This window comes from Orbicella faveolata, unplaced genomic scaffold (assembly GCF_042242905.1).
Source record: "Orbicella faveolata isolate gen_17 unplaced genomic scaffold, um_ofav_v1 contig_2, whole genome shotgun sequence".
Lineage (NCBI taxonomy): Eukaryota > Metazoa > Cnidaria > Anthozoa > Scleractinia > Merulinidae > Orbicella > Orbicella faveolata.
In genome coordinates, this window is record NW_028301547.1 from 2,832,398 (window position 1) to 2,858,213 (window position 25,816).

Here is a 25,816-nt window from a genome sequence, read left to right on the forward strand (position 1 = left end):
TTTTAGTTTAAAATTCTCATCTTTAATGCACTTGAATTCTTCGAAATAAGATTTACAATCTCGCAAGAACAAATAGTATTTACAGAACAGGCCAGGATGAAATTTAAAACAAGAGAACAAGACTTTTAGACAAGATTGGTGAAAATGTTGTATGTGACATTTTTCAAGCACTTCACACAAAAATGGTTAAAAGGAAGAAAAAAACGCAATTCTATCATCCTTGAAATCAAGAGATTATGATCACAATCTCCTGTCGAGCATAGGAAAATATACCAACCAAAAATTATTTTTCCAAGTGAAATTGTACCTTTTCGTCAATTGTTCGGTATCAGGCGATGCCATATACAAACGTTTAGCTTGGACCTACAGTGTAAGCTTCTGTAGCTGTCCTTTCATCTCCCTATTACGGATACAAATTGTCACAATAAATATCCTCTCGAAATATATATTAAACATTTAAAAGTACGCCGCTCTCATGCGAAATAGTCTTCGATTAACGAACTGATAACTGACTGACACATGTGAAACATTCATTAGACAGATAGGCTCGATGAATTGACAGCTGTCAATCAATCATCAATGAAGGTTTAACAGTTGCTGAATTGGCATCTATCAATCAATCATCGATGAAGGTCGAACAGTTGCTGAATTGGCATCTGTCAATCAATCATTAATGGCGGTTGGACACTCGGTGGACTGACATCTGTCTTGTGGGTGAAGGAGGAACACGTGATGGTGGTGGAGGAGAGACTGGGGCAGGTAGGGCCAGGATTGTGTTGTCAAACGTCACCTGAGAAGAACAGTAATGCGATGTTTTACATTAAAAGATCATGATTGCTTTTAGACTAAATGCATGCGGGATAAAGTAATCATCAACAAGAGGCCATTCTCAGGAGTGTACAAGAGTATCTTAAGGCTTGGCACTGCTCTGTATTTAGCTTGCCTTTAAATTCTGCTACAAAATATAGTAACTATTGAAATAAATACAAAATATTTCGCGCAACTAGGCCACGTTTAAATGAGGTGCTATTTGTGATCCGTGACGACCAAACAAAGGACGCAAAGAAGATTAGAGGTGAACTTTTCCCGTTCTGCAGTAAAAATCTGTGCACTCCTGAATGATGGATAACTGTCAAAATCTACTCACGCTGTTCCTCGTCACCGGTCCCCCGCCAGGTATTACTGTACCACCAGACTGTCTGTTCAAACGAGACCACGTGGCCTTCAGTTCCTGACGATGCTGACGATCTAACGTGAAAAAACTGTTCATAAGACCGCGTAACGTATTCAAGCCAATCAGCGTTAAGATGTGCAGGTGCAAAGGTGCAAAGGAAAAAATAATCGCGATTTCACGTGTGCCACTTTTCCCGCGCTTGACGCTCACTGCAAGTTTTCCCGCGCTTATGTCCGGCTACACGTTCGTTTCCGGCGTTTAGCACCGGTTACAGGTTTTCCCGCACTCGGCACCGGTTATGTTTAACTCAAGTTCAAGGATTTATTTGTTGTTCGTGAGCGCAATGTTTAGATCTGTGATAACTAGCGATTAGGGTTATTTTCGGAACGAGAAACCAACTGGTTCACCACTGTTAGACATCAGTCTCACCTCTTGCTCGTAGGAATCCTTCGCCACAGCTCACGCAAACATACTGATCTCTTTTTATGTCACCAAAATGTGTTATCTGGAAATACAGTCAAATTTACGAAACAAATGAAGAAGGTGGTCTATACCAGCTTATTTGAAAAAGGAAGATTAACTCTCTAAGATAAGTAAAGGGAAAGAAAGAGAAGGCAAGGAAAAGGCAGCGAAGCCATTATAAATCTAAGTAGTTGAACAATAAATAAAACAATGATATTTCTCAAAGTGAAGAATGATCATCGCAGTTAATTTTCCAATTTAAGCAATTAGAAAGAAGAAGCCTGAAAAAAATCAGGGCTTCAACGGGATTCGAACCCGTGACCTCCGCGATACCGGTGCGATGCTCTACCAACTGAGCTATGAAGCCACACATTGGGAGCGAGGTCAATTAGTTGAGTTCATATCTTCCCGTGAGGAGTGAAATGATGTGAAGTTTATATGAAATAATTCATATATGAACTGCGGTTGTCGCAGTTAATTTTCCAATTTAAGCAATTGGAAAGAAGAAGCCTGAAAAAAATCAGGGCTTCATATAAACTTCACATCATTTCACTCCTCACGGGAAGATATGAACTCAACTAATTGACCTCGCTCCCAATGTGTGGCTTCATAGCTCAGTTGGTAGAGCATCGCACCGGTATCGCGGAGGTCACGGGTTCGAATCCCGTTGAAGCCCTGATTTTTTTTTTCAGGCTTCTTCTTTCCAATTGCTTAAATTGGAAAATTAACTGCGATGATCATTCTTCACTTTCATCTACAACCGCAGTTCATATATGAATTATTTCATACAAACTTCACATCATTTCACTCCTCACGGGAAGATATGAACTCAACTAATTGACCTCGCTCCCAATGTGTGGCTTCATAGCTCAGTTGGTAGAGCATCGCACCGGTATCGCGGAGGTCACGGGTTCGAATCCCGTTGAAGCCCTGATTTTTTTCAGGCTTCTTCTTTCTAATTGCTTAAATTGGAAAATTAATTGCGATGATCATTCTTCACTTTCATCTACAACCGCAGTTCATATATGAATTATTTCATATAAACTTCACAATGATATTTCTACACCGCATGCGTTCATGGAAATTTAGAGTGTAAGTCCTTCGTTCAAGCCAAAGAGGGCTAAGTTTTTTTTGTAAAGAAAGAAAGAAAGAAAAGAGACAAACTCATGTGCAAACCTCATATCCATCCAGTTGAAAGAGTCTTCTAGCAGCGCTACTCAGGTCCAAACGAGCGGTGCACGCATTCAATAACTAAAGATTAAAACAAAACATCCAGTCACTTTGACTATTAAAGAACACGCTAAACAAAATCTGAAGTAAGGTAGTATATTACAAACCTCTTCCATAGATGCTCCAAACACAACTACAGCTCGTTCTTTAGTTTCGCCATTCGGAACCGCCTTCACTCTAACCTGTAGTTTTGTTCAAATAAAATATGAGTTGTGGCACCTTAGAATTCCATGTTACGCATCAGAGAATACACGTTAGCAAATTTTAAATCTTGTGGAGCATAAAATGTAGTTGTAGGTATCACAACAATGACCTATCATTAGCCAGCAAGTTATTTTAAAAGCTTGAAGGGATTATAACTCCAATTCGAACTCGTTGACACCCAAATTAGTGAGTAATGGTTGACAAGTTGCTTTAAGTAAATAAACGCCCTCCGATGGTTGATTAAAGAAACTGGACCCGGATTTTGCGAAGTGAGCGTCAGATCACGTGTAGTTTGTACAAACGAGGGGCAATACAAGAGAATTACTAATGTAGAAAGGCGTTTATTTTCAACGATAACAACGATTTACTCAAGATAGTGCTACCAAATTGTGTAAGTGTACCGTTTTTGGCTTTAGGTAAAGTCGCTGTGTGGATTCCTTCGCAGTTTTGCATAACGCGGCTTCACCTTGATTTTGCTGTGATTTTACTCCCTGGAGATGACTCTGGAGATTAAAATAAAACCAATGAAAACTGATTCACTAACTTCAAGGTTTTCCTGAATCGCAACGAGTTTTCTTTAAAAAAGTAACGCAACCGTAACCATTGTGTTCCGATGATGAGCTCCTGGTGACAAGTAGAGAAGAGTTATCAGAGAAAGAGGAGTCAATTAAAACGAAGATTCAATTTTTCGTACGTAGAGAACATGAGAAGGAAACTTCTCCACATTGATCAACATGGAATGCACTAGAATGTAGTGAGGTCAGGGGAGAAGGGTTTAGCTTGAAGGTATTGTACCTTAAGTTCATTAATGGCCTCTTCCTTCTTCTCCTCAGCCCTGGTAGGTTCATGCCATGCAGTTGTCAACCCCACCCCCCTTGGGGAGGACGGAGGACTCCTTCCATTGATTCGACGACCTACCAAATAAGAATAAAGAGTTAATAAAGTGGGTGTGGCAACAGAGTACAAGGAGAGACCGTGACGGTTACATATAGTATGAACCTCTGCAACACGTTTTAGCCAAACCATGTCAAAAATAAAGCAATACGCTTCCTGAACAGCCTGCGAGAGCACCCAGGTTTCGGCTCTTGTTTTGCGTGAGACAAGAGCCGAAACAACCGGACGCTCTCACAGGCTATTCCTGAGAGACATGTTAAAAATCATTCAAACTGAAGGAAACGGCACAATAGGAGAAAAATTCCGCAACATTTTCATGGTGGAGTCAATCGAAATACAACTCCTCAAGTTCATTTACCTTGCATGTGCCTCAGCACGTGTTTTTCCTGGTCAAGATATGCTTGTACCCAGGTTCTCTCCTCTCTGTGCTTCATGGATAACAGGTACTGTTTATCAGCCTCTACACCAACCAAAGATTATCAAAAACGATAGCAGTACAACTTATATTGGAATAACAGAAACTTAAGGACAAAACATTTAATGACGATCCCAAAATTTCCTTCTGTCGTATCTTTCTTAGGCGAACATCTAGAGACGAAGGAAAAAAACTAACTGTTTCCCTAATAGCCCGTCATTTATTGCTTACTGTATGCATAGCAACTAGCAGCCGTTTAAGGGGATGCTCAATGTCGCTGTTCCTTATTATTTCCAATTCATCACATTGAAGTGTCTTGGACTACTCCGTTTGCGAGGCTAACAGGATTTTGCGCGCGAGTGTTACACGCGATTGTTACACGCTATTGCTGCACGCGAGTGTTGCGCGCGAGTGTTGCACGCGATTGTTGCACACGAATGTTGTGTTTCACGCAAGCGGCAAAGTCTCAGGGGAAAATTTAATACCAAGCATCAACCAATCACAGACGCAGCAAGGATTTCTTTAGATCTACGTCATCAGCATGGAATGTTTCTGACCGACTGTTGAACGTCTGTCTTGCGGTTTACAAAGGATACAGCAACACAGGTTAAGACCTACCTTCCAGAGGAACAAACGGTTCACCACAGGACACCCAAACATCGATAGGCCAGCGAGCGTCCCACCTGGGGAGACCCTGCAGCTCCTTATTGCTTATGACAGGCACGGAGCCAGTCCGTCCGTCACTCACACGATACGTGACATTCCCAGAAGACTGATCATCGTCTGAGGTGTTCAACTCGTTAAATGCCTCGGTTTCTAGCAGCTCCATTTCTCGCTGTTCTGCTGCACTCGACGTTGAACCTTTGGATCTGGAAAATGGCCGGTTTTCTGCTTCAACGACGTCGACTGCATGACCATTACGCACAACTCGTTCTTCGAGGATCTAAAGAAAAACAAAACTATGAAAAAAAAAAACTTTTCTGCCGCAAGAAAACTGAATTGACTCGGGTAGCAACCCTGGTTATTCTGTTGAGGCCTAGTCGTTAAACAAAACACTCACACAATGGTTGTGAAATGGTATAACATTTGCCTTTGGATCAGCCAACATTTGTTCGTGACAAATTAACTGAGCGTAAATGAAATGCACAGCGAGCCTTCCCTAACAACAAAATCATTTTCAGTGGATACACAATTTGCGTTTGGACCAACACAATAGCAATGAAAATCTTCCTTAATGACACATTCCAACTCTGTGGATACAGGGGGAACCAGTCAAACTGACCGTAAAAGGGCGGGGGGGGGGGTGGACCCACTGCACCAATAAATTTATGAAGGTTACTTTATTTAATAGCCGTCGCATTATAAAAGACACAATGTGCTCAATTTGAAGAATAAACTTTGACAAATAACTGTCTAAATACAAGAGGGGGACGATAGCGCTAACCTGGTCAGGGCCGCTATCAGAGTTGACCTCATTTTGTTGCGTCTCCATGTTATTTTTCGGCTCTGCGGTTGTAACATACGGTCTAACAAGCTGTTGTACATCAGTGATTAACTCTCCACGGAGTGTGTACAGACGCCGGGCGGCTGACGCTAGTCCAAGCCTTACTGTGCACTGATCAAGCAACTAAGAAACGAAATTAAAAGTGTAAGTAAAATATACACTTTTGGAAAGCGTAACAACAGTGAAATAGAATTCCATGCCTCGATAGGAGAAACCACTACCCCCCTTATACATTTTGTTTTTCAATTGTTTGTCTTTGAACGCTTTCAAGATATTTCTAAGATAAGTTCATTTAATTTATGTTTCTACCTCCGTTCATAAAAGCGTCTTTCGTACATAATACTTTTGATTTATTATGTCAGAGTACAACTGTTGCCGATAGATGATACAACCCAATACATACCGCATGAATGCTGGAGCCAATAATGATCTCTCCATGACCTCTGCTGCCTTCTCCGTTCTTAAAGGCCCTTATTCTAACAGCAGGGACACTCTGAGCCATGTGCAGCTCACGAGTGATGGTCCGTACACTGCCTTCATTCCTGAGCCTCTCCAGCTGATGTTCCCACAAGTCTAACGTGGCTTCAGCTTCAAGTGTTGACAGATCCACCTGTGATACGACAAATAAGTAACACAGCGGTCAATCGCAAAAAAAAAAAAAAAAAAAAAACAGTTGCACCTCCGGTTTCGGTTGCCTAAAATTTTGTAAGAATAAGAATAAGAATAAGAATAAGAATAAGAATAAGAATAAGAATAAGAATAATAATAATAATAATAATAATAATAATCAATCTTTATTTGTACTCATTCTTGCTAAAGAAGAAAATTACAATTTCAATGAAAATAAGAGTTTGAAACATTTACGCACAAGCGTTGGTAAAAGAAACCTAAATGTTGCAACAAATACTGAAAAAGCCCAATAACAGGCAAATTATAAAGCTGGTGGATAGCAACAGTCTATTTGAAATAAAAAGCTCAACTTTTCAGAAAATGTCTTTAGTTGTGGCTCCAGGTAAATAATTTCACAAATTTGAAACATCCAGTAGATGTCAGTGCGTGTACCAAATATTTTGCGTTAATTCACAGGAGTTTACGGGCTGGGATGTCTGTGACGTACCTTGCTGTTCAGGCACTTGAAACAACTACTCAGCCTCAGGCCTTGCTCTTGAGCTGGAAAGTAGTTCACAAATAGTTACCTAATGCTGCACATTTTGTCAGTAAACATGCCGAGTGACCTAACACTTAATGGTGTTCCTAACGCAAGGTGTTTGCAATGAATTTCCGACTTATTAAGCTCTGCAATGGTGCAATTTGTTCAGCCATACTCAATTAGGCAGAAAAAAACAACTACATTTAATCCGTGTCATGAATAGCGTGGGTTAGAGAGAAAAACCTTATGTCTTGTACTACAAGTTCTGAAAGGTTTTAGTCTCCTCGATTTGTACACATCCTTTTTCAAAATAGAGTATATTGTATGCACGTGATATTTAGTGGAGATCTCACTTAGCAGAAGTGATTATATACCTGTTCCTAAAGCACAAGCAAAGCCTGTGTGATACTGATGAAGTCGCTGTAGTTTATGTCTTCCTCGGGATGATTTTCCACAAGCTTCACACAGGTAAGTCTCTTTAGATGTACCCGCCATGTAGACATAACCCTGAAGATAAAAGTAAACTACATTATTCCTATTTTACATTGCACGTTATGAAATTAATAAGTTCAAATGACAAAAGCTATATTTTATACAAGTATCTGCGCGGGAAAATTTTTCAAGAGTGGAATAAATTGTTAATGAACTCAAAGTACAAGATAACAAGAGCTTTTACAGCAATCCAAGCTACAACTAGAAACCCGTTCTCAGGATTTTAATGTTTCCCACAAGTTAATCATCCCCTTCTCCTAATGATTTCTGTGATTTGTTGCCGGTCTACAGGTCTACAAGACCAAAACTTGGAATCTAGCGCCGGGAATTTCTCGAGCTCCCAGAATCATGATAAAATAGACGACAATGTTTAATGTCAGCATTACCTGCTTGTTGACGTTTGCTTTTGATATGCTATTTACTTACTGGTTGAGGAACTTGTTGGGGTCCCAGCACAGCAAATGTACACACGTTAGACTTGTTGGCAGCAGTAATTTCTGCAAACATAACATCACCTTCAGTTTTTAGCTTTTCTCATACAAAAATATTTTAAGGTATTTCTTTTGAGTTAGGCTCCGTCCACACTACGCCGGAGAAATTTGAAAACGCAACAATCACCGGTCATTTTGGATTTGTGTTTGAGGGAAACTCAGGCAGGGAAATCATCTGATTATCGTAACATCAACGTTTTCGAAAAGCTCCGTTTTCAAAATGTTTTCGGTCCACACTAAAACGCAAAGCCGGCGTTTTCAAATTCCTCCGTTTTGAAGAGTGTTTTCGGAAAGCTCCGTTTTCGTGACAGATTAGAGTGGATGGTAGGCCTAACTGTAGAAGTAAAGCTGCGTTTTCAAATTTCTCCGGCGTAGTTTCACGTTTGCAAGCGGCATAAAACTTCATACATCAAGACATTGGTTAACCCCTGCGAAGTAAAAAAGTCATACCTCTGTTAGTGGTGTCTGCAGAGAAAGCCTCAATAAAGCAAGTGATGGGATCATATCTCCACAACTGACTGGAGTTACCATTTGCACAAGCCTTACGGTGAGCCACAATCACCGCTGCGCCTTCAAAGCCCTGCGCTGGGGTGTAGTCCAGGGAGAATGGATCATTCCCCAGGGGAGGGGTGGTGACTGTTAGTACAAGCTGCTGGTTTGAACGCTGGTATATGAAACTAAAATAATCCACAAAAAAAAACGTCTGTTAGCTTTATGTGAAATCTATGATACGAAATTGAACGAGCTTTTGTCAAGAGAAGTGCATCGTCACAACAAAGTGGTTCCAGACGGGGTGGGCGGCGGCCCCACTGTAGTTGTTAAGAGAAGATTAGTTTACCATCTACAAAATTAAATACTTTTCTGAAGCAAAGAACAGATTGGCGTCTTCAGAGTTTACAAAGAACAATTTTCTTTACGTCCACACTAGCTAAAAAAACTTACCCATCTTCAGCAATGACCCATCTTTGACTAAAATCCTCCAGCTTCTTCTTACAAAGCACAACTTCAGCTTTTCCCTTCACAAACACACAACAAGAAAAGATTTAGCAACAGCTTCATCGTGTACCAGTTCTTTTTCCTTCAGAGATAGTTAATGTAACATTTCAGTAACTTAGCAGCCAAGCTATGTCGGCTTAAAAACTTTTTTTTCACACGAGTCAGCGAGATCTCTAAGCTAGTGAATCTCCTTTCTTTCTCTTTCTATCTCCTTTCGCTGTTTCACTCTCAAGCTCTATGTTAGTTCTATAAATCTGGTGGCTGGGCATATCAGGGAAATGTCTCCTAATTCTGGCCTCAAGAGTCCTCATGGGCCCGATGAGGATGAGTGTGAGTGTCTCCTAATTGATTATTTCCTTTATTCTCAGCACCAATCTGCTTGTCAATGTATGGACAAAGTAAGGAGAAATAAGATGCTGATCACTGTGGAGTATACCTCATTAGAAGCGTCATTGAGTCCTAGCACCAGAGACGTGCCTTTCAAGCTGATGAAGCCGTCGTTATTCAGAGACCACTTCTGCTTCTGGCATGGATCAGCTGGCTTAGCATCTTGGGTCTTGAGAACCTGGCGTCTATGGAGAATTGTGCATATTGTATTCAAACAATCCTGACAAAACAGGAGGTCTAGTTCAACACTAGCGACATAAGGGCATAAACATAACGATATATGAAGGACATTATGCCGTTATGTTTGTAGTGTGAACATGCTGGAATAATGACATAATAGCAACATAAGAGCATGAACATACCAACATCATGCCGACATGAGCAAAAAAAATGATCTTTTCCGATTATGTGGTTTATGTCGTCACGTCGCGAGTGTGAACCAGGTCTACCGTTACAAATCAAAATGTCATCTTGTCTAATTGTTCGGCTTTCTGCTATTATCAAACTGCTGACTTACAGGGTCGTCGACAGTAGCTGAAAAATGTCTAGTATGCCTGGCAACTGTTGCTGGTTAAAGATGGCCGTCTGCTCAAAGCAACTTAGTTTGAATTTACCAAACGAAAACATAACGGGAGCTGAGCCGGCGATTGTAAGATTATTTGGGTCTACGTTTGTTACGCAGTCGACATCTTCTTCTTTAAGCTTAAAAACATCTCTAGAGTTAAAATAAGTGATTAAAAGATGACAGAGTTATCTGTTTCGCTTTATTGGAGGCTTACGTCTGGTTGTATTTTATTTTACCTATACATTTTCTGTCATAAACGCGCACTACGAACGCAGCTAAATTATCAAAACTATCTAAGCCATGAAAAATATTGAAGCTTAATAGAGTGAGCGGTGAGAGATTTGTACCTGTAGATGAAGCGCTTCGGAGAAACAAACCAATAATTCAAATAAAACAGTCACAGCCATACATGAAAACGAAAAGACCAGTTACCTGAATTTCCTTTGCAGTTGTCGATCAGAGAACATGACTTCATCATCAAAGTCGTTATCTTCTTTATCATCCACTGAAGGATCGTCCTTGTGGGTCTTCTCATTTTCCCAAGGCCACTGCAAGGTCTTCAGACGCTGCTCAGCCCGAATATGAGATCGCTCGTGAGCATTTAAAGCATGGCTGTAAATATCCTCTGGACTACAAAGAAATAGCAGACATGCTTTAAGTTTGAAACATCAATTCTCTTTAATTATGTTCATACATTTCTTTGTGTGTTTAGTTCTGAAAATTTGGTGGTAGATCAAAACAATGCATTCTACTTGATGCTTTAGTTTACTGATCACAGCTGCCTGTGTTAGCCCGTATCAAAGGGGGCTCTTTGGTTGTGGATGTTGTGTCTTGAAACCCAGATCACAAAGTACTTTTGAGTTTCTTCTTAAAGCCCATTACGGCAAACAAAAATATTGCGTGCTTACCATTTGTCAGAATGAACCAGTTGCGATGACCGTTAAATAATGGTAAGGGTTTTTCCAAAATCGGCAAACCAATCGAACGAGATGGCGCTTACCATTTGCAATTCGAATTTTCGTAATTGTTTTCGGTTGAAACTCACAAGTTAGCAAATGGTATGAGAATTTCCGCCCTTACGTTCAAAACGGAAAAAGAGGACTACCTGTGACTTTCAATCGAAATTTCCGAATTTTTTCGCTAAATGGTAAGCACCCGTTTGTTCTCCTTCTTTGATGCCGCGTTGCTTCTATCAGTTTGAAGTAGTCTGCATTCAAAGGTCTCGTTTTTCTCGTTGTATCAGAATATGAAACAGGAAAATTCCGCGCGGGTTAATTTGAGGCCCAATCACTGAGTAACTTTAATAGTTCTCACTCAATACTACAAAATACATGTACGTGTAAGACCCTTGAACAAACGTTATCAAAGCTTGAAGTACCTCTCCTCATTCTCTATACGTGATTCATCTTGATTATTACCAGTTGCTAGTTTTTCTCGTTCCTCAGAACTCAATGCACATTGTGCTACACACAAACGAGAGCCATTGGTAACAGCTCCCTCAACTTGAAGAACTAAGTCTACCGGAGACAAATAAAAAACATTGAATGAAGAATGGAAGGATGGCATCACGGTATTATAGATACAAGACATTCGAAGTCAATAGAACTTGAACTTTTGCATAAGAGTACACAAAACTGTATGATACACTGGCTAGTGATTGATCTACAAGAGAGCATTATCCACTCAGTCTTTGAACAAATAGCAACTGGGTGAAGAAAGGAACTTTCCGAGACAATAATATCTTGAAAAAGTTTGCGGTCACAATCCGCCGTTATCATCCGCAGGTGCGACAATTTTTGTTCATTTTCAGTTTATTAACAATTCTTTGGTGTTATTATGCATTAGAATGCTACTATTTTGAGCTTTGTTTCGTTTTAGAAGTAACATTCTGACATGGCCCCTTTAATTATCTGTCGTGGTTCACGTTCTCCAGACAACGCTGAATTAGGTCATTTCACGTTGCTGTTTTGCAGAGGACGGCACAGTAATGTGCCAAGAATTATAACGCACGTGCAAAGCCATTGTCCTGCTCATTAAACCTTTTCTTTAGCGGCGTTGCCGTTGCGGTTTTCTTAAACTCCCTAGTTACTGTGCTTCCTATGACGGAGATTCTAACAGTTTAACATTACCTGATGGATCTCTCAAGGCACAGAATTGCCTAATGTGTGAAATGTCTGCTGCAAGATTAGCTAGCACCGCCCTCCTTTGTTGCTCAGAGTAGGACAGCTGCGGATCACTCCAGGGCTCGCCACACGTCACGTACACCAAATCATTTCTCTGGAGATCTGATAGACTGCTGACTTCTTTACCATCTGCAGTGTACAGTCTTCTTGCCGCAAATGGCAAACCAACAGTTTCAGTGCACCTATCCAGGAACTGTGTCCAGAGCAAGAAAAGTTGCAAATTAGAATAAAAGCCAACAAACTTTAGGAATAAACGTTTGATTTCAAAGACATACCAGATCCAACTCAAGTCTTTTGTGATTAAGAGGATGACAGGAGCCAGCTAGGTCCTCGCCAGATTGCCCGTGTTTGTCAACAGTAGATCGCCTGAAAGAAAGCAGTCACATAGTGAATAAAGAGGGGACTCTATGTTGGCGATATTGTTGGTAATACGAAACCATAACTCCGGCCAAGGCTTGAACCAAGCGAGTCCAGTGCGCTTACTATTAGACCATTTCACCAGCTCTTACAACGAATAACTGACGCATTGTTGGTACATTGACGTTTTAATTGTTCTCCCTCTCAAATCTTAGATTCAGTGTTGTTTAAAGACCAAAAATCACTGAGCAAAGTGTTCGGGTGCTTTGCGTTATCTACATGTAATATTGCATGGAGGAAAGAGGTAGGTTTTCCAACAACTTGTGACAGTGATTGTAGTTTGTTGATTGAAGTGTGGCAAGCCATTAATAATTATGCCAGTTCCAAGTGTTGGATTACTATCATTGACATTCAGCAAGATCACTTTTCCAACAGAAGTGGAATTTTTAAGACAAGATGGTCTACCTCTTGTGTTTCTTAAAAGAGCTGTTTGAACTTGTTCCACTGACATCATGAAGCATCTAAAGAGGAGAGCAGATATGGCCATGTTAAAAAATAATTTAGTTGAAAGTTTCAATAACGGAAGTTTGATACATCAATCCCATTGCTGCCACACTTGATAAAATTGTTGCAGAATCACTTGTAATCCCTTAGGTTGGACCCCTACTCTTAAATTTGCCAGATTTCATGTCATAACGTTAAGAAGTTTAGGGTTGGACCATTATTTTTTTGAGAGGGGTGGGCAGTTTTCTGGGGCATGAAATTTATCTCACCTTTAGCTTGTGCAAGACGTTTTTGGCATCAAAAAACAGGATCTGGATAGTAGAAAGCACTGCGCTTGTTCGATTTTTTTCCCATGGCTCCCCTTGCACAATGTGCAGGAATTTTTTTTTTTTTGGTAATTGCCCCTCCCCGCCCCCACTAAAACAAAATTATGGTCTGTCCCTTATTTCAAGTTTAAGACTACAACCTATGACTATCTTACAGTTGGTAAAATTATTGAAACAACTCACATTAGTCAAGTCAGGACCAACAACTGTGACAGCTCTACTGTGATCTGATTCACCATTTTTTAACACTCGTAATCTGGCAGGGGTACCTAAAAATTTAAAATCCAACCAAACATGTCTTGATTAGTACAGACACAAAATAATAAACACATAGACTCTCACTAGAAATGAAATATTACTACAAAAACAAGTAGAAATTAATTGACATCCTCCTTCAAATCTGGAAAGTGTCCAATGTTCATGGCCGTGTACAAGATTTACAGGCACAGTCAAGGAAAAATATTTTATTCTTGATTTACCTCAAGATAAAAACTGAATGTATAATTAACATGACACAATTTAAATAAACACCGTAGCAATTTATCATCCTGAAGCTATCATTTGTCTCTAGACGTTCAATACAGTTTTGAGCACTTCAAACTCCGTACTTAATGTTCTAACATTTAGATGATGAAGAAATACAAAGCTCTAAAGATTCCATATTCTGCAAGATAAGTGACAAGTTGCCATTGACAACGATGCTCATCACAAACACAACAGTGAAGCACATAAACTTTCTTATAACTGTGACAAATGTTTTGAAATCACAAAAGTGTACTAGTGGTAAACATTCTGTCAGTAATGGAAGGAGACAATGCAAGAAAAAAAAAAAAAAAGACAATTTAAAAATAGATATCTCTCGCAGTCTGTGATCTCTAATTTTGTTTAGTACTTACGCATATCAGATGTGTTTATGGCACTGGTTAAATGAAGCATTCATACCATAGCTGTGTAAAATCTTTACATAAAAGTTGAAAACCTTTTGCCTGAAACACCCTGGCTTGTATAGTAGCCACTAACAAGGCAACTAAACCAGCCTGATAATGGCTGATTTAAAAGTCTTACATCCTATCAGCAGTCCAAAAATACACAGTTTCAGTTCAAAATGCTTGTAATATTTATAAATTCATGTATCCAGTTATATGCAAAAATCGCAATTTGATAAATAATTAATATCCGCCTTGAAGTGTCAATGTTAACTGAGCCACCTGCTAAATGCAGACTTGTAAATTAACTGAAATCATAATTTTTGCTTCCATTATTAATGCTCCATGCTTGTGGAAATATTTTAGTCCATTTATAACAACCAAAAATGATGAAGGCCTCTACAGATCTCCAATATGCAAGTGCATATGTTAACTTTGTAACCAACACAAAGGTTGGTCCAGGTTCATTAGGGGCAAAAATAAAAAATTGCTTCAGTCAGTAATTGGTGCATCTGAAATATAGTTTACAAGTCTTCAAAATGAAAATTTTGTTTGAAAGCCAGCAGTGGCAACAACGTGCAAACTAGTCAAAAAAGCCAGGGCAATGTTTTTCAAATGATTTGAAGGCCTCATGCAAAAATTCAGCTAATTTGGAACAAAACAAATTTCAAAATCATCAATTGGTATTTTTGATGTTTAACTCACTAATGAAGATGTTCAAAAGCTGGCTGGTTAACCTTGAGAAAATTATAATAACAAAATTAATGCCATAAGTCTGAAAATTCAGCATACAAATTCAACATGTCTGTTTTTTTAAAAGTTGACAACTTAATCAGCAGACAAGCCCCTATTCAGTCTCAGATATTCTTCTGATGTTTACATTTGGCTGTGAATAACATATTGTCAAACTTTTCTACTGTATAGGTATTTTTTCACCAAACATTCTACTATCCTCTTGACTGTATCACTATGGCAACTTTTTTTCATTTTTATTTGATTTCATTGATCTAAGTTATGAAAGTTTCTGTTCTTTGAACAATGCAGCTTACATGAACACCAATTCACAACTGATGATGAGTTGTTATCTTCATTATCACCTACAGATTAATCTCTCGTTGTGGAACAGAGCTATCATTAAACAGAGTATCTTTTACTAATGGCTAGTTTGTTGTTACCTGTTGTCACAGCCTTCTTCTGTGAAGCTCTCTTCACTGGGGGGGCATAGGGCAGCAAAAATCCTTCCATAGGCCATGTAAAGTCCTGGCACACACAACAACATGTACTTAAATCAAGCAGCACCAGCTAAGGCTCAGCACAAAACATCCTAACTTACAAATGTTAATCAACTGAACCTTGACTTTCTTGTAAATACATAATCTGAGGTTATATTTGACAGAAACATTAATTTACTGGACCTTCTGTTGGCTGTTACTATATAATTTAAGATGATGAAATGGGATGAAAAGCGCTGCGTCTGTTATTTAGTGAGCTTAGATCATGTTGAGTTAGTTATCTGTTTCCCTACTATGTTCCATGTTCCATCTTCATTCACTGGCCAGGACAAAGCTCTCTTGTTCCACTCTGGATTACGAATGGTTGAGTTTTTCCATTGGCCAATATTCTTCAAGTCTTCCTGTTTGACAGCCCACCTATAACGGAACAAATAATATATAATAATGATCTAAACTAATCAGGACTAATGTAACAAATAACATGTTTGCTTGTAACAAGACTAACAAGTTTCCACTTGCCATTGTTCCAGTAGAGAGCCTGAGCTATGAACCTGGACTTGAAAGAGCGGCATAAATCAAGTCAGCCATATCATTCAAAACTAACCTCTGAGTGCCTTCCCCTTGCTTTTTTGGCAGAAGTACAAGTGAGTAGTTTTGACCAAGGAACTCATCTTTAAGTTTTGCAAGACCAGTCTCAGTACTTTCCTCTGTTTGGTCTGACAGAGATGGACTGGGCTGTTGACTAATACCCTCTGTAATGGACATCGGACCATCAAGTTCTAATTCATCCATAAAATTAAGATTTTCCAAACCATGTGACTCCTGTTTCTCTGGTGAGATGGTCTGTGGAGATTTTTCATCTGCAGTGATATCTTCAACATCATGATCTCCAACGTAAGTGAGTACAAGGCTTGGTTTTGAGAGTGAGTAGATCTGTCCTGTTGGGCTGAATCCCCATTGCTGGTTGGCATCACTAGGATTCCTGTAGGCACCAAACAAGGTGTTTAATGGTAAATAAGAATTTCTGACATCTGTTCCATGTTAAAAAACAGCGCAAAGATAGTGGCAAGTACAGAATTTGGATGAGAATTTCACGGATTTCAGTTCTCGTTTATGAGAAATTTTTAAAGGAACTATGACACAAAATTGTGCATAATTTGTCTGATGTAAATTATTTTCAAATTGAAGCAAACCGCCTAATCATATTTTTCTGAGGTGGAAAGACTCCAAAGAAGCAGTAAGACAAATTAAAATAAACAGACAGACTTAAATAGACAGACTTGAAGATAGACTCAAGAAAAAAATATTCTAGACAAGCCATCCGTGAGCTAGCTCATTTAAGATGTCAAGTAAATTATCTAACGTAAAATTTGAGGCTTGCAATCAGGCTTGAAGGCACAGGATAAGCAACAAAATAAGACCATGTACCTTTTAGCTATCACCACAGGGTACCCCTCCACTGGTGCATCTGCATATTTTACTGTGACAGCATGTTCGGATCTGGACAGCACTAGCTGTGGCATGGCTTTGCTATGAATTAGGCCATTCTGAATAAAAGCATACATATTACAAACATCACTTTTGCATCTCAAAATCTATATAATATTACACCACGGCAAAAATTTGAACTTTAAAATGAAATGTAATCATTTTCAATTTCAGTGCAGGTCCTTCAAAAAGTTCAAATGGATCCGTGTTCATGGGTCAAGAAAGCAGTAATCATAATGAAAAATGTCCAGGCCTATACATGTACCTGCCATCTTTTCCACTTAAACCACCCCCTTGCTAACACCAACTCATGTCTCACCACAGTGGGGTATTGGAGGTTCCCTCTTTATAAAGAAAATTTATTACTTTTAAATATATTTGTTTCTGATGAAGCAGCCATCAATTGTTCAGGTAAGGATGTTACAAGATGAGTAATATTCTATACCTGTGTTATGACCCACTCTTGAGCATCTGGAGGCCACAACTTTTTCCTCTTCTTCTTTTCAGCAACAGCAAGTTCTGGATAGAGCACCAAGTTTTTGTTCTCTTTGTACTGCAAGAAGCAGCCCTTCTCATCCACACGTATAACCTGATGTCAATACAAAAGAAGACAGCAACATAATACATTACAGTGTACAATGCGAGTCCTTGAAAATAAAGCGGAAATAAATAACTGTCAGCCTTAACCACAGCCAGCAAAAATAATAAGTATTGTCACCAGTTTAAGACAGACATGTTTTCAAAAAGTGGCATTGCTGGTTGAAGCCAAAAACCACTTGTGTGGTGAGGTATCTTTAACTTAAACAAAATGAAGAACCTTGGTGAAACCCCTTTCTTAGAAGAACTTCAAAGGCCTGCCAAAGATCCTCAAAGACAGTCTGTGATCTTTCAAGGAATCCGATATGTTGAAGATCTGAGAAAGGTCTTGGAAGTTTAATTTTTACAGGGATCCTTCAAGACCCTCAAGGAATTTGATGAGGGTTCACCAAGATCTTAAAAGAAGTTGTTTGCACGATCTGCAAGATTACGTGTAGGATCTTACAAGATTCTGAAAGTGTTACAGATGAAGATCCTAAAGGAATGACAATGAGTTCCTAAAAGATCTGCAAGAATCTTGAAACCATTTTTGCCAGGGAGTGATCTAGCCTTGAGGTATCATCAAACTCTCAGATTGAGCAAAAAACATTGATTTATTTTCATTTAGAGCACACCTGAAGATTTTGTGCTTGAGAAAGTTCACTGCCTGGATTGAACAAAGTAACCTGATGACGTTTGCTGCCTGAGGGAAAGCCATTCACTGCTCTCCAAAGGGAAGCTTTCTCCTTGCCACTTCCTTCATCAGCAAAACTTTCTCTTTGAACCATCTCCTTCTCGCCCCATAATGACATGCATGTAGCTTTGTCTAAACACAGTTCAAGGACGACAACTACAAAACAATGATGGACAGGTTTTAATAATGCACATAAGAACCATCTCAGTATTTCAGAATTACACAGCATTAGTAAATTTATACCAAATGAAAATAAAAATCAAATTTGTTCAGTTGTCAGACACCATTTAAGTAGTCTTTTAGAGGTGCCAACGAAAAAAATATTTAAATCCAGGAGATCCCCTAAATGTGCCTTTTCCCGGCACTCAAAAACATTGTTAGACAGTATACTTAGAATTCACTATTTCAACCCCCAAAATGCGCCAAATATCCGAAAAATTCTCCCTGAAATGCCTAAAACCAGCCAAATTGAGGGTAAAAAGTGTACCTTGGTCACTTTCCTTAGTATCTGAAAGATTCAGTGACCCATAGATTTGGTATGTAATTGGGAGAATCTGGGAGAGTTGACATAGAGGGCTGTTGGCAAGACTTGGGTGACCGCAATTTCACAAAATCATACTGATACTAAATAGCACAAGTACTGTAACAGGAAACTAAATGTTTCTTCTTATCAGAGTCAAATTATTACCATGAGGTGGTTTAAAGTCCTCTCCGTAGGACAGCCATATGTCTTGATCATACACCAAGTCATGCACATCTGTTATCTCCTCCCCATCTCTTGTAAAGACTCTCTTGGCAATCCTTCTTCCTGCAGGCCCGCCTCCACTGTCTGTCACCTTCTGACAGCTGGTGCAGGCATCAAGAAAGCGATGCATTAACTGTGACTTGTTGCCCTGGATTCCTTTCTCAGCTTCATGTAAATTGAAGTAAACTATGACTTTGTCATCTGAGGAGCCATTTTCATAAACCTGTATCATGATAACAAGGAATTGAGGATTTCAGACATAGTCTCAGGAAATTTACTTTAAAAAAACTGTAACTTGTATGACTCACAACCGCATAGCGCCTGTTTATGGGTAGGCATTGGTCAAGGCATTCACTCGGCAGAACTGTGCGGTTACCATAATAATATAAGTTATTGTTAACCACATTAAAGGAAACACTTTATCAGGGTAACTGTTGGAATCAATGATCAGGAGGTGCTACTAATTCAACTTGAATGTGGCTATAAAATATAGTTTCGACAAAGTTGACCCTACAAAAATAATGCTGGTCTGCAGTTGATCTTTGTTCCACCCCTTCCAGAATATGTGGTTAGTATGTCAGTTGGATAAGGGTTGCCATCAGATGGATAAACCTTCATGCACACCATGCCTGAATGTTGCCAAGCTCTACCAACCCTTAAGGCGAGCACCTGTCCTTCAGCATATCTATTGGTGAGCCGTGATGGGTTTACATCGCAAAGCCAGTGCATACTACTGCAGCTGTATGTTCATTACTGTAACATAACATTACCTTAAGCTTGAGTCCCTGCTTTGCCAGCAGTCTGCTCTCTGGGACAATATGTGCCATGTGCTGATATCTGTAATTCTCTAAACCTGCTGACTCCTCGTCATTTGTGGCAGTCTCCACCATGCTCAGATGGGACTTCAGAGTTGGTATCACACTTGACAGGTCACTGATGTGTTGGTCAACCTTGAATTCAAGCCACAAATAGGATAGTAATAAGAATACTTATTAAGCTAATTTTACTGAGTAACTTGATGTCATGTTGTCCCTGCCACTGTTTTCACTTTTGCAAAGTTGACATTAAAAAACAGAGCAGACTCACCTCTTTTATTTCATTTTCAATTTCTTCTTCACTCATTGCCATTATCTCTTTGGAGACAACTTCTTCACCTTTAAGACTTTGTTCAAGCTGTAAGGGAAAAATGCAAATTGAAATGGTCACATTACCCTTAAAAGTAAAACACTGCTTGGAAACTTTTATTTGAAGCCTTTTATAAATGAGCAAAAATTATGCATGTCTCAGTCACAGGAAGTGTATATTCAAGGAACACCAAGTTGTTGAAACTCTAATGACAGCTGAGGTCTGTATAATGAGGTGTTTATAAGTATTACACAGGTTGATTTCCCCATTGACAAAGAATTTGTTAACTATAGACATAAAATATTGTTAGTAAAACAAGGTGTTGGTGAAGCAGGGTGTGACTGTACCTGTTGCTTGTAAGTTTTACTTTGCTTCAGTCTGTCCTTAGTACTCAACAACAGAGTAGTAATGAAGTGATAAGCTCCTTTAGGACTGAACCTCTCTCCTCCTCTCGTCACCCAAACAGGTCCTAAAATGACGCTGGTTGATGGCTGGAGAATTCTGTCCAATACTGGAACTACAGGAAAAAGGCAGTTAATAAGATAGTACTGGGTATGAGACATTAAATCCATCTATGAGATACTCAGTGTGCAAACTGAGCACAAAAACCAGTAGACAGGAGATCTTCAGATGTCAGGCTGCAAGTAACACAACGAACCTTCTGAGAAGCTCTTGATTTCCTTTCCTTGCCAATCAAACAATAATCTGGCCCCAGACTCAAGATTCAACTTCTTAGTGCAATCATCCAGGAACTAGCAAAGAAAAGTATGATTTATTAAGTACCACAAATTACTCTTTCTCCCCTTCACCCTTATTACTCAGACTAGGAATAAGTAACACAGTGGCCTTGTGATTAGTGCACTCGTCTCCAGTCCGGATTCAAACCCTGACCAGGGACATTGTGTTGTGTTCTTGGGCAAGACACTTTACTCTCACAGTGCCACTCTCCACCCTGGCGAATAAATGGGTACGGGCGAAGTTAATGCTGGGGGTAACCCTGTGATGGACAAGCATCCCATCCAGGGGGGAGTAGAAATACTCCTAGTTGCTTCATGCTACAGAAACCGGGATAAGCTCCGGCCTGATGGGTCACTTGGCTCATAGGCAGACTTTACCTTTTATCTTTACCTACTCAGGTAGCAAGTCTGAACTGTGGGCAGTGTGAAATGTGTAGCATAATGTAAACCTCTTTTCTGAAATCCACATGGAAGATGTGGTCACCTAATGATTAGTGCTCTGGACTCTGGATCAGCATCCTCAGTTCAAGACCTGGCAGAGGTCATCGTGTTGGAAACATACTTCTCTCATTGACAGTACCTCTCTCCACCCAGGTGGAAAATGGGCATCACTTTGGCAAATTAAATGTTGGGGAGAAGTCACTTGTGATCCACCAGGATCAGGCTTTTAACCAGATGGGTGTCCAGTTGTCCTGTGGATGGCCACTTTCTAACGAAAATTGTTTTATTTTTCATATGTTGCCTTATAAATTGCCCATTTTGGACAGCCACTTTTCAAATCTGGCTAAAGCCTGACCAGGATCCCATCCAAAAGGGGAAGAAATGAAGGGAAGAAATGCTCTACTGCAAGCTCCAGTATACAGTTTTTACTTTCTGTGATCTTAGCATTGAGCAGAACTACAATCTAGCAGTTTACTGGCACAGAAATCACCAAACATTTTTCTATACCTCATCAAATCTCCCAGCCACTATCTCCACTCCTTCAGAGCTCTCGCCATTCCTGAACACCAGTATTCTTCTCTTCTGACTGTCAACTAATGACTGCATCCTCTTGGAGAGTGATGGCTTTGTGCGACCTCTGGAGCGGTCCTCAGGAAGAACAATACCACTGAGAGTCCAAGAGGCAGATCTGCGCAGCTCTTCTCTATCTGTTATTAACAGGAAAATGTAAGACGCAACATCACTGATTATGTAATAATATAACCAGGATTTGAAAAATGAATATCCTGAAGTTGTGCTTAACTCTCTGAAAGGTGTGCATTAATATCTCTCACACTGCACTCAGAACTAAGCTAACAGTTGACTAAGCTGACAGTTTGTCTATGTTTATCTTTAACATCTAATACTAGTAATAGTTATCACTAAATCTGCCCCTGTTTTTCAGGAGTTTGAAAAACTAAATAAAGTTACCATTATATTTGGCTCTAATATAAGGTCCTTTTTGTTGCAACATCCCTTTTGGGATATTACCTTCAGTACCTTCCATGGGGATATTGGCCTACGTAAGATAAACAAAGCTTTGTGTTTCTTAACCACTAATCTACCCTAGGCTTATAATCAGTACCTCGTATAGCTGCAAAAGGATCTCTGAAAGCCTCCCCACAAGACACATAAACATCAACTTCCCTCGGAAGCTGTCTGGGGTGTGTAACTTGAGTGCCATCAGACAGAAAGACCTTCCTTGCAGCAGACACAAGTCCCAGTTTGTCAGTACATGCATCAAGAAGCTGTTTAGGGAAAACACCCTGCTGTTAGAATCATTAGAATTTTTGCCTACCTTTTGGCTGGAAGTAAATATAATAGAATGATTGCTGCTATGAGAATGGTCAGTGGTAATCATTTACAGCCAAGTAAACCATAATTTATTACGTTCAAGCTGCTGTATATGTTTGTTATTTAGTAGTGAGTGATGTACAGTATGACAAGGTTATCACGAGGCGAGAGCGTAAATGAACTGCCATTTTCGTTTCATTGTATATAACTAAATGCACATGTTGTAGTTCAAAAAAACTTCAGATCAACATGACATCAAACTCTGGGGAGTGATTGTTTTTTCCCCTGAATAAGCTACAACACAAACAACATACAGCTGATATTACGACATGGGTAAAAACAAATCAATTTCTATTTGCATGAATGTATATTAAAATTTCAAAATTTCACATTTTTACATCACTAAGAAATTACTCCAGTGTGATTATGGATTTACGCTACTCATGATATTTGGAAATTCTTTCAAATTTTCAAATATCACTTGTAGTGTAAATCCTTATTACACTTGCATTCATACAATTACCTATACAAATTTTCAGTCTAGGTTAATAAATAATTTGACATTAACGCATTATATTTTAAGATAAAGCACCTGCTGAAGATCTGGGACTGTGATTCTTGCATAGTTATCTCGGTTTCCATTCTGAAAAGCCCTGACACAGATAAGTGAAGGCTTTTTCTTGTACAGTGGTTTGGTTTTCTTTCCACTTGCAGAACTAGAGACTAAGGAATAGCAAAAGAATCATAAATGATACTTAATGCTATAAGAATAAACCTTGTACGCAGTTGTCAGCTAAGATTGTAAACCAGATTGAACAAATAATAAATCAGATGCAAGTTACATGTACCTGAGGTATTTCTGGAAAATGATGAAGTTCCAGAACTGAGTGAGCCTGATCTGAATTAAGACAAAAGTAGAAGGAACTTTCAGTACTCTTGTCATATCATTCTTATTTCACTGTATTTAAGAAAAGCTTCTCTTCAAGACATGCTACTCTCCTCTAATGAACGGATTGATAGAGGAAGTGGCTAATGGACTAATGGATATATGAAGAAAGGAAAGAAGGAGTGAAGGAATGAACAAATTCACGAACGAATGAACAAGTAACAAATGAAAGAATGTGTAAAGGTGCAAAAGAAGAAACAAAGTAACAAATCTAGGAGCTGTAACCTTCTAAGCTTACAAAATTGCATGATTTGTCCTACCCACCTGTTTCTGGCTGCAGGAGCTGACACTGGACGTGTACGCTGCTTTGGAAGTTGCTCAGCCACAGCCCAGTCTGTCTTGTCAGCCCAGCCAATCACAGTTCGAGGCATGCTTTCCCAGTTCGGGGGATCAGTGTTTCTCTTAGACCTTCCTTTCTGGGATAAAATGGCAGACTTGGGTCTCTTCATCTGAGCATTGCTGTTTGTGTGTGTTGAAACAGCGTAGGGAGATAACCATGCTTCCCTTAAAAATACAACACACCTCTTAACTGTAATTGATCAATAATTTGTGGCAGAGAGAACTTGCTACACAATCTTTCGTCAGCAAAAAGTCAAGAATACAGACAATGAGAATAGTCTTAGTCAAATTATGAATAGTCCTAGTCAAATTGAGCCAGAGCAATATTACTTTTCATTCAATTTAATTCTATGATGCAGTTCTGGTCAGTTCTGCCATACTCTGCAGGGGGAGGGGGGTGCAGGCAATGTTCCCAAGGTGCACATACTCACATCAGTTTAGTACAGTTTTTAGGAGCAGATACTTTTTCGATTTGTGACAGTAGGTATGTCCATATGTGCTTGCAGTAAAATCTCCAGGTTTCAACCCAGACCCATTGTTTCTTTTGTTCATTGTGGAAAAATCTCCAGTTCCTATAGTTCAATAGGTGTGCACAATTTTTATCATTTTTTCTGTTAAACTCTTGAAAACCCATCCGTACATGTGCTAGACTCCATTTCATTCAGTGCCGAGGACCAGGTATCGCTTTGTAAAACAATTTATAAAGCTTAAGTTCACCAATCTATACGAGAAAAAAAAAATTTCACAAACGTTTTTTGTTTACTTAATCACCTGATCTTGCCCTACCTTTCTTTCCGAACTGGAGGAGCCTTCTGGATTTCATCCATGTACTGAGCAAGCAATACGTCTTCATAGCTAATTTCTTCGCTCATCCCTCTTTTAAAATACACAGACGCTTTCCCCTTACTTGCTCTTGATTTTGAAGACATTTTGATTTGAGTGGAGATTCAAGCAAACATCAGCTTATGTCAACTTACGTACTTTGCTCGCGTTAAGTTCATGGCAGCTGAACAAACCCAACCTGTAATTAACAGGTAGCTACCTAATCAACTCCTTGTCAAACCTTTGTACCTCGGCTACCAAAATCCGCCTCTTTTTCGGCACAGTTTACAAATTACATTGTTGCAAAATTTACATTTTTCAAGATGGCGTTCGCGTTGCTACGAATGACGTCACATTATCTTGCAACGCCGCTGACAAATTTCAATGTTATTTCGGCGGGAAAATTTTCGAAGCTCAAATGGGCGCCCCTTTGGGGACTCTGTGGGGGGCGGCGATAGCGTGTTCCCCTGATCCCTAAAGATTTCACCTTTTCTCCCTTGTTCCCAATCAATGAATTCCATTGTTCTAAAACCTTTCGTCAAAGTTCCCTTTAGAGATAATCCTTGTTCTGGGACTCCCATATGAAAAGGGCAGGGCTGTTCCTCGTAAATTTTAGGTAAAGGTAAAGGTAAAGGTAAACTTTATTTAGCCATGGTGGCCCATTCAGCGACGAGGCTGATATGCAGAGGGGCCCTGGACTAAAAATATAATAATTAAAGATACAAGACATTGTGATAATTTAAAAATACAAGATAAAATTTAAAAAGTACAAGATATAAATTTAAAAATACAAGTAATGATTAAAAGTATCCTCGTACCTTTTACGGGTTAAAAGAGTGGTTTTGGTACCTCTGAGGTTGTTCAGCCTCAAAAGATTCACTGCGGGAGCTTGTGCAATACCTTTTAGGGTATTGAACCAAAAAATATGACAGTAAGTAATGTGTTGCTTTAGAATTGGTACCTCGACTTGAAGTGAAAAACATTTCAAGCCATGCCCAAGGAACAAGATCTTGGTACATGTAACTCTTGGGGGTTCTTTTCAAAATTTCTGAGAAGCATCCTGTTCTTTTTATATGAGA

The 25,816-nt window shown here is 39.3% G+C and overlaps 2 protein-coding genes across 2 annotated transcripts in view; both read right to left on the minus strand.

Annotated features, from left to right (window-relative positions):
• LOC110058236 (doublecortin domain-containing protein 1-like) lies at positions 1-24,844 on the minus strand. Its single transcript, XM_020764834.2, has 40 exons — positions 24,702-24,844; positions 23,841-24,080; positions 23,479-23,528; positions 23,223-23,353; positions 22,422-22,584; positions 21,806-22,005; positions 20,779-20,872; positions 20,468-20,637; positions 20,082-20,168; positions 19,766-19,945; positions 18,939-19,218; positions 18,192-18,406; positions 17,426-17,569; positions 16,921-17,039; positions 16,097-16,474; positions 15,786-15,909; positions 15,436-15,520; positions 13,518-13,603; positions 12,970-13,025; positions 12,423-12,513; positions 12,094-12,340; positions 11,343-11,481; positions 10,397-10,594; positions 9,449-9,584; positions 8,959-9,032; positions 8,467-8,693; positions 7,952-8,022; positions 7,408-7,540; positions 7,001-7,053; positions 6,287-6,493; positions 5,824-6,006; positions 4,998-5,322; positions 4,323-4,424; positions 3,866-3,984; positions 3,472-3,573; positions 2,974-3,048; positions 2,813-2,887; positions 1,604-1,679; positions 1,148-1,248; positions 1-790 (listed from the first exon to the last, which is right to left on the minus strand). Exons 1-40 carry the CDS (start codon positions 24,842-24,844, stop codon positions 671-673), a joined length of 5,799 nt encoding a protein of 1,932 aa, XP_020620493.2. The 3' UTR covers positions 1-670.
• LOC110058256 (uncharacterized) overlaps positions 24,793-25,816 on the minus strand; it is a 5,388-nt gene continuing 4,364 nt past the window's right edge. Inside the window, exon 2 of the mRNA XM_089288789.1 lies at positions 24,793-25,637. Coding sequence (XP_089144915.1) covers positions 25,614-25,637 — 24 coding nt within the window. The 3' untranslated portion in view covers positions 24,793-25,613. The remainder of the gene's footprint in view (positions 25,638-25,816) is intronic.

Bases quoted from the DNA above. Each gene is read 5' to 3' on its own strand.
- LOC110058236 (XM_020764834.2), bottom strand. From the start codon at position 24,844: ATGTCTTCAAAATCAAGAGCAAGTAAGGGGAAAGCGTCTGTGTATTTT. The intron at 9,585-10,396 runs GTAACTGGTCTT...AATTCTCCATAG, and splicing joins CAACTGCAAAGGAAATTCAG to ACGCCAGGTTCTCAAGACCC. The intron at 7,054-7,407 runs GTATATAATCAC...ACTACTTTCCAG, and splicing joins TGCTTGTGCTTTAGGAACAG to CTCAAGAGCAAGGCCTGAGG.